The 9592-nt window shown below is 46.7% G+C and overlaps 1 protein-coding gene across 2 annotated transcripts in view; it reads right to left on the reverse strand.

Moving 5' to 3' along the window:
• Positions 1-4924, reverse strand: part of LOC112253691 (synuclein) — a 16968-nt gene extending 12044 nt beyond the window's left edge. Inside the window, exon 1 of one of the 2 annotated variants that reach the window (XM_024425650.2) lies at positions 4531-4916. In XM_024425650.2, the coding sequence (XP_024281418.1) occupies positions 4531-4651 (121 nt within the window). In that variant the 5' untranslated portion in view covers positions 4652-4916. Of the gene's footprint in view, positions 1-4530 lie in introns of both variants that reach the window. The other variant, XM_024425641.2, reaches the window with a different exon arrangement.
• Positions 4925-9592: the final 4668 nt, after the last annotated feature.

A 9592-nucleotide genomic window follows, 5' to 3' on the forward strand; every position in this document is an offset into this window, starting at 1 on the left:
AGATACATGCCCGCACATGTACACGCACTCACTCACACACACACACGCACCCCCCCCCCACACACACACACATATATATATATAAACAACACATAATGCACCTGCTCAAAGCCTAGTATGTTGTAATACGCCCATACCACAGGAGGCTGCTACCGTTCCACTGATTCCGCTCCAGCCATTAGCACCAGCATCCTGTGGACCACACAGTAGTGAATTCACACTAGATCGCCTCACACGATAGTACACTGCGTACAGACATCAGTCAATCCCGCACTCACTGAATAAAGTGCTCACACTCAAACAGATGAACGTAGTCAACGAACACAGGCACGGGCAGACATGGACACACACACACACAGGATAAGGGCTCACTGAGAGGCTGTGCAGATAAACAGAGGCAACAGATCAGGGTTAGGGGGGATTCGTGACAAATCTCCTCCTTTAAAAAAAACATAATCCATTCTCTCTTACACTCTGTAGATGACTCACACAGTAACGTGTGTGATGGAGGCCTGGTGGGGCTTGGCTGTGTGTAAAAGCCTCAGTATGCTCCGCACGCTCAACTGCTCCAACAGCACTGTCTCAGAGCACTCAGTTGTTTGATCACATATCTGATGGGGGGGGGTAGTACGCTACACCCTTCTCTCTCAGAAGAAGGGGAAAGAACAACGAAGATGAAAAAATAAAGGAGAATAGACCGACATGTAGCTTGGTCATGCTGATGAGAATATCTGGCTGTGTAGTAGAGGTTCAATGATCTCTTTACAGTGCTGTGAAGATCAATACACCAATGAAATGTGATGGGCTCTGCCCTCTGTGGCTGAATGGCTCCACTAGGTCGTTCAGCAGAACGGGATGGATGACAGACCGCCTCCGTGTGGTGGGGATGATTTATGATGATGGATGAAGATGGATACAGCCTCCTCTGTCTCTGCTTATTGACATCCAATGAATGATAATCCCACAAACTGGATTCTGAGTGCACCACCCACTCATTCATAATCTCGTTCCCTCATCTCTCTTTCTCTGCCTCTCTCTCTTATTCTTTTTTCTTCCCATCCTCTTCTCCTCTTCTCCCCCCAGGAATCACGTCACTCTCAAATGTTTAATTTATTAATTCATTTATCCTTTCCCTCTTGTTCTCCTTCGTTCTCTACCATTTCCTCTCCGCCCCTCTTCTCTAGGTTGTTAGTGCTGTAATCTGGTACCCAGACACTTCCGCCCAAATGTGTGAAGAGTCTGGTGGACCAACTCATCAAACTTGGTTCTCCAACTGGCGGCACTCGAGCCAAATTTGGCCAGCGGGTGGTTTCAGTTGGCCCTACAAGTTTTATTTTTTATTTTCTTATTTTCATTGATGGACATAAAATGTAAAAACATCAGGAAATTAAGTGATTTTAATTCAAGAAATCTCTTCAACTATTCCCACGCATAATATGGAGACGTGATCACATACGAATGTAAGAAAGGTTTAAAATTATTATATTTTAGTCAAATATTATACATGTTTGGGCTTCTAGAGGTCAATTTGCAGTCTACAAATTATTTGTAATTATGTTCCGGACCCCCAAATGATGACAAATACAATATATATACAAAAGCATGTGGACACCCCTTCAAATTAGTGGATTTGGATATTTCAGCCACACCCATTGCTGACAGGTGTATAAAATCGAGCACAAAGCCATGCAATCTCCATAGACAAACACTGGCAGTAGAATGGCCCGTACTGTAGAGCTCAGTGACTTTCAACGTGGCACCGTCATAGGACGAGTCAGTTCAAGTCAGTTCATCACATTTCTGCCCTGCTAGAGCTGCTCCGGTGAAATGTAATTGCTGTTATTGTGACGTGGAAACGTCTAGGAGCAACAACGGATCAGCAGCGAAGTGGTAGGCCACACAAGCTCACAAAACAGGACTGCCGAGTGCTGAAGCGTGTAGCGTGTAAAAATTGTTGCAACACTCACTACCGAGTTCCAAACTGCCTCTGGAAGCAATGTCAGCACAATAACTGTTTGTCTGGAGCTTCATGAAATGGGTTTCCATGGCCGAGCAGCAGCACACAAACCTAAGATCACCATGCGCAATGTCAAGCGTCGGCTGGAGTGGTGTAAAGCTCACCGCCATTGGACTGTGGAGCAGTGTAAACGCGTTCTCTGGAGTGATCTGGCAGTCAGACGGACTAATCTGAGTTTGGCGGATGCCAGGAGAATGCTACCTGACCCAATGCACTGTGCCAACTCTAAAGTTTGGTGGAGGAGGAATAATGATCTTGGGCTGTTTTTCATGGTTCGGTCTAGGCCCCTTAGAAGGAAAATCTTAACGCTACAGCATACGATGACATTCTAGATGATTCTGTGCTTCCAACTTTGTGGCAACAGTTTGTGGAGGCCCTTTCCTGTTTTAAGCATGACAGTGCCCCCGTGCACAAAGCAAGGTCGATACAGAAATGGTTTGTCGACGTCGGTGTGGAAGAACTTGACTGGCCTGCACAGAGCCCTGACCCCATCGAACACCTTTGGTAAGAATTGGAATGCGACTGCGAGCCAGGCCTAATTGCCCAACATCAGTGCCTGACCCCACTAATGCTCTTGAGGTTGAATGGATGGAAGTCCCCGCAGCAATGTTCCAACATCTAGTTGAAAGCCTTCTCAGAAGGCTGTTATAGCAACAATGGGGGAACCAACTCCATATTAATATTAATGCCCATGATTTTGGAATGAGATTTTTGATGAGCAGGTGTCCACATAATTTTGGTCATGTAGTGTACTTTTCTTAATAGATCACACCCATAGAATTCTCTGGCCACTCCCACTAAGTCCAACTTTGAATTGTTGATATCCCATGATTAAATGTGCTGTGCCCAAAGGTTATTGGTGCTGTTACAGGGCCACAGGTCATTAAAGTGGTGAAAGACAATGACATAGAGCAAGGTCAGTTTTCTGTATGAATCAGTGTTCTAATGTGTCAGTGTTCTGTATGAATCAGTGTTCTAATGTCTCAGTGTTCTGTATGAATCAGTGTTCTAATGTCTCAGTGTTCTGTATGAATCAGTGTTCTAATGTCTCGGTGTTCTGTATGAATCAGTGTTCTGTATGAATCAGTGTTCTAATGTCTCAGTGTTCTGTATGAATCAGTGTTCTGTATGAATCAGTGTTCTGTATGAATCAGTGTTCTAATGTGTCAGTGTGTCAGTTCTAATGTGTCAGTTCTTCGGCTGTCCACATAGGTGAATCCTTTGAAGAACCCTTTTTGGTTCCTGGTAGAACCCTTTTGGTTCCAGGTAGAATCATTTTGAGTTCAATGAAGAACCCTTTCTGCAGAGGGTTCTACAGGGAACACGAGAGGGTTCTATAGCGGGAACCAATAAAGTTTAACCTATGGGGACAGCCGAAGAACCCCTTTGGAACCCTTTTTTCTAAGAACGTATGTGTCAGTGTTCTGTGTGTGTCAGTGGTGCTCAGGGCTGCAGAGTTGGGCTGTGCTATATTGTGCTGTGTTGGGTTGGGCTGGGTTGACGGGGGGTCCGACAGTGGAGCTAGCTGCATTAGTCACTCTGAGAATCCGAGACGCCCATGTTAAATCTCACTGCTGCAGCGGGCTGACAGTCAGGTGGGTGGTACAGCAGAGATGAGCTGATTTGAACTATACTCAGAATCATAGACCTCTCCCCAGCACCACTATACTGTATTATCACATACGCACCGATTTGGGGAAAATATGTGAACACACACACAGTACAATCACCTCCCAGTGTTCTACAATAGGATTTTCTCTTCCATATCCCCCTGTCACATTAAGTGGGTGTACTGTATGTGTAACATGTACTCTCTCTGTGTGTGTGTGTGTGTGTGTGTGTGTGTGTGTGTGTGTGTGTGTGTGTGTGTGTGTGTGTGTGTGTGTGTGTGTGTGTGTGTGTGTGTGTGTGTGTGTGTGTGTGTGTGTGTGTGTGTGTGTGTGTGTGTGTGTGTGTGAGTAGAGAGATGGTAGCCATCAATATTGTTTGTCAACGTTCTGTTGGTCATTACACTCTACATAATGAATAGAGTACCTCAGTACCACTCAACCAGACGTTTCCCTCTTTGAATAGAACATCTCTTGCCTGAGGCATATGCAATCTAAAAAAGAAATACATCAATATCTTTCTCTCCCTTTCTGACCCTTTTTTCTGCTTTTCTCCATTGTCTTGCCTTCAGTCCTTTGCCATCATTCTCCTTTTCTTGTTCAACGTTCCCTTCCTATCTGTATCCATGTTTCCATCACCAACCATATTTAGCCCTGCCTGGTTGTCTGTCCCATTTTATTCAAACCTTGCAGAACAATTAGTGCACTCACCCATCACTCATCCATCACTCACCCATCACTCACCCATCACTCATCCATCAAATACAAGCACACCAGGAGGGCTTCACAGGATCAAAATGTAAGCCAGATTATCCCACATAAAAACTGTGATGTACTATTTTCAGCTAACCCGCTCCACCGCTGTCTATCCTCCACACCTTTCCCCATCATCACTCCTGTACTCACCCACATACATTACCCCCTCCTTGGTTTTGGCAGCTGCCCCCTCCACCCCTGCCTTGGTCTTCTCGGCTGCAGCCACCGCGCCTTCCTTGGCCATGGAGAATCCCTTCTTCAGGTAATCCATGCTGGTCTGCTGTTACAGGGCTGTGTCTTTTAGCTGGCTCTGGCTGTGTCTTGGAGCTGGTAGATGAGGTTGCTCGGTGTGCCCTTCTGTGCCTGCGTGTGTGTCTGCGTGTGTGTGAGCGTGCCTGAGGTTGTGTCTCTGCGTGGTAGGTGGGTGTGTGCGCGAGTGTATGTGCATGCGCTGCTCTTATGAGAGAGAGAGCGAGAGAGAGAGAGAGACAGAGAGTGAGAGAGGGGCTGGACTGATCTGTGCTGCTGAGGCAGATTGGGACACCCTTAACAAGGAGAGCAGCTGAGCGAATGAAATGGGGAGAGGGAGGGTAGAGGGAGGGTAGAGGGGGGAGGGAGGGACATGGGGAGAGAGATGGAGAGAGGGAGAGAAGAGGTGGAGAAAGAAAGAGCAAGTGGGTGAGGAATGCAGAGATGGATGCTGCAGTGTTGCTCAGTTATGCTGCCCCATTTCTTCTGCTGTCATGCACACAGAGGCACAAATACACTCACAGGTTTAGTGGATAATTCAAGGCTGGATTAATCTGTCTGTCAAACCTGGAATGACACATTTTAAATGCTATTCAACACCAAAACTGCAAATTCTCTGCTCCCCCTCTTTCATTACCCCCTAAGATTCAATGACATGCCATCCTCAGCAGTATGCGATACAGATACTGATGCTGATATGATGCAATGTAATATAGCAGTAAGATATATGATCTTACACTTTATTGCCCAATTTGATAAAAAAAATAGTTTTGTGAAGTTTACAACACATCAAACAGTACATGTAAATCAAAACTGGATAGTCTTCAGAGATGGGAGGGGTTGAGTGGAGCTGAAGGATGGGACTAAAAATAAACAAAAGATAACTCATGTAAAATAAGCTGTGTCTGAAAATGTTTTATATAATATGTAAACTCAGCAAAAAAAAAAAGGAACGTCCTCTCGCTGTCAACTGCGTTGATTTTCAGCAAACTTAACATGTGTAAATATTTGTATGAACATAACAAGATTCATCAACTGAGACATAAACTGAACAAGTTCCACAGACATGTGACTAACAGAAATTGAATAATGTGTCCCTGACCAAAGGGGGGGAGGGTCAAAATCAAAAGTAACAGTCAGTATCTGGTGTGGCCACCAGCTGCATTAAGTACTGCAGTGCATCTCTTCCTCATGGACTGCATCAGATTTGCCAGTTCTTGCTGTAAGATGTTACCCCACTCTTCCACCAAGACACCTGCAAGTTCCCGGACATTTCTGTGGGGAATGGCCCGATCCAACAGGTCCCAGACGTGCTCAATGGAATTGAGATCCCGGGCTCTTCGCTGGCCATGGCAGAACATTGACATTCCTGTCTTGCAGGAAATCACAGACAGAATGAGCAGTATGGCTGGTGGCATTGTCATGCTGGAGGGTCATGTCAGGATGAGCCTGCAGGAAGGTCACCACATGAGGGAGGAGGATGTCTTCCCTGTAACGCACAGTGTTGAAATTGCCTGCAATGACAACAAGCCCAGTCCGATGATGCTGTGACACACAGCCCCAGCCATGACGGACCCTCTAAATCAATCCCGCTCCAGAGTACAGGCCTCGGTGTAACGCTCATTCCTTTCGAAATGTAAACGTGGATCTGACCATCACCCCGGTGAGACAAAACCACGACTCGTTACTGAAGAGCACTTTTTGCCAGTCCTGTCTGGTCCAGCGATGGTGGGTTTGTGCCCATAGGTGACGATGTTGCCGGTGATGTCTGGTGAGGACCTGCCTTACAACAGGCCTACAAGCCCTCAGTCCAGCCTTCCTCAGCCTATTGCGGACAGTCTGAGCACTGATGGAGGAATTGTGCGTTCCTGGTGTAACTCGGGCAGTTGTTGTTGCCATCCTGTGCAGGTGCTGTTACAAGTGGTCTGCCACTGCGAGGACGATCAGCTGTCCATCCTGTCTCCCTGTAGCTCTGTCTTAGGCGTCTCACAGTAGGGACATTGGAATTTATTGGCCTGGCCACATCTGCAGTCCTCGTCTCTCCTTGCTGCATGCCTAAGGCATATTCACGCAGATGAGCAGGGACCCTGGACATCTTTCTTTTTGTGTTTTTCAGACTCAGTAGAAAGGCCTCTTTAGTGTCCTAAGTTTTCATAACTGTGACATTAACTGCCTACTATCTGTAAGCTGTTAGTGTCTTAACGACCGTTCCACAGGTGCATGTTCATAAATAGTTTATGGTTCATTGACCAAGCATGGGAAACAGTGTTTTAAACCCTTTACAATGAAGATCTGTGAAGTTATTTGGATTTTTACGAATTATCTTTGAAAGACAGTTTCTTTTTTTGCTAAGTTTATAAGCTGGAAGTAGAAGCCTTATTGTTGTTGTCAATTAGTTTACTCCAATTAGGGGAGGGGTGGTAGGGTTGGTTGAAAATAATAAAGAACAAAAATAACAAACAAAAGCAGCACAAAAAAAAATGTATATGTTGTATGTACGTCCCACTATACACATTATATAATGCATAGCCCGTATACACACCACACTTACTTGTACATTGACAGGCAGGTTTTCCCCTAATAGAAATCGAGATGCCACTGCGATATTTCCCATTAATAATACAGAAAACCATAGAGGCACTAATGAGATTTAAGTGGCCGCTCTAATCCAGCTCGCTGTATTTGATCTCATTGGCAGCAGGAGGACAGGGAGGGGGAATGGATCATGAAGCCCAGAGCTATAATTAGCGCATGTGAAGTTAGTTACATATGGCTCCTCTCTACATCAAAGTGAATGGCAAAGAGAGCCCCTTTAGAGTGCTTTACCTGGAAAAGCTATCCATAATCATGGCACATACTAAAAGGTGGTGCAGATATAGTATCACATTTTTTTAAATGATGTAGAGATAAATTGTATATAAATACGGTTTCGTATATATTTGTGCTTCAGTTTAATACAGCTCCGGATGTTCTACAAGGAGAGTGCTGTGGTGTCGTTGAGGGAAAGACCGGAAAGTTTAATACAGCTCCGGATGTTCTACAAGGAGAGTGCTGTGGTGTCGTTGAGGGAAAGACCGGAAAGTTTAATACAGCTCCGGATGTTCTACAAGGAGAGTGCTGTGGTGTCGTTGAGGGAAAGACCGGAAAGTTTAATACAGCTCCGGATGTTCTACAAGGAGAGTGCTGTGGTGTCGTTGAGGGAAAGACCGGAAAGTTTAATACAGCTCCGGATGTTCTACAAGACACAAGAGGCATGTGGCAGGGTCTACAGTCAATCACGGACTACAGGAAGAAACCCAGCCCAGTCACGGACCAGGATGTCTTGCTCCCAGGCAGACTAAATAACTTTTTTGCCCGCTTTGAGGACAATACAGTGCCACTGACACGGCCTGCAACGGAAACATGCGGTCTCTCCTTCACTGCAGCCGAAGTGAGTAAGACATTTAAACGTGTTAACCCTCGCAAGGCTGCAGGCCCAGACGGCATCCCCAGCCGCGCCCTCAGAGCATGCGCAGACCAGCTGGCCGGTGTGTTTACGGACATATTCAATCAATCCCTATACCAGTCTGCTGTTCCCACATGCTTCAAGAGGGCCACCATTGTTCCTGTTCCCAAGAAAGCTAAGGTAACTGAGCTAAACGACTACCGCCCCGTAGCACTCACATGCGTCATCATGAAGTGCTTTGAGAGACTAGTCAAGGACCATATCACCTCCACCCTACCTGACACCCTTGACCCACTCCAATTTGCTTACCGCCCAAATAGGTCCACAGACGATGCAATCTCAACCACACTGCACACTGCCCTAACCCATCTGGACAAGAGGAATACCTATGTGAGAATGCTGTTCATCGACTACAGCTCGGCATTCAACACCATAGTACCCTCCAAGCTCGTCATCAAGCTCGAGACCCTGGGTCTCGACCCCGCCCTGTGCAACTGGGTACTGGACTTCCTGACGGGCCGCCCCAGGTGGTGAGGGTAGGCAACAACATCTCCTCCCCGCTGATCCTCAACACTGGGGCCCCACAAGGGTGCGTTCTGAGCCCTCTCCTGTACTCCCTGTTCACCCACGACTGCGTGGCCATGCACGCCTCCAACTCAATCATCAAGTTTGCGGACGACACAACAGTGGTAGGCTTGATTACCAACAACGACGAGACGGCCTACAGGGAGGAGGTGAGGGCCCTCGGAGTGTGGTGTCAGGAAAATAACCTCACACTCAACGTCAACAAAACTAAGGAGATGATTGTGGACTTCAGGAAACAGCAGAGGGAACACCCCCCATCCACATCGATGGAACAGTAGTGGAGAGGGTAGCAAGTTTTAAGTTCCTCGGCATACACATCACAGACAAACTGAATTGGTCCACTCACACAGACAGCATCGTGAGGAAGGCGCAGCAGCGCCTCTTCAACCTCAGGAGGCTGAAGAAATTCGGCTTGTCACCAAAAGCACTCACAAACTTCTACAGATGCACAATCGAGAGCATCCTGGCGGGCTGTATCACCGCCTGGTATGGCAACTGCACCGCCCTCAACCGTAAGGCTCTCCAGAGGGTAGTGTGGTCTGCACAACGCATCACCGGGGGCAAACTACCTGCCCTCCAGGACACCTACACCACCCGATGCTACAGGTAGGCCATAAAGATCATCAAGGACATCAACCACCCGAGCCACTGCCTGTTCACCCCGCTGTCATCCAGAAGGCGAGGTCAGTACAGGTGCATCAAAGCTGGGACCGAGAGACTGAAAAACAGCTTCTATCTCAAGGCCATCAGACTGTTAAACAGCCACCACTAACATTGAGTGGCTACTGCCAACACACTGTCAATGACACTGACTCTACTCCAGCCACTTTAATCATGGGAATTGATGGGAAATGATGTAAATATATCACTAGCCACTTTAAACAATGCTACCTTATATAATGTTACTGTTCCTACATTGTTCATCTCATATGC

This window comes from Oncorhynchus tshawytscha, linkage group LG01 (assembly GCF_018296145.1).
Source record: "Oncorhynchus tshawytscha isolate Ot180627B linkage group LG01, Otsh_v2.0, whole genome shotgun sequence".
NCBI lineage: Eukaryota > Metazoa > Chordata > Actinopteri > Salmoniformes > Salmonidae > Oncorhynchus > Oncorhynchus tshawytscha.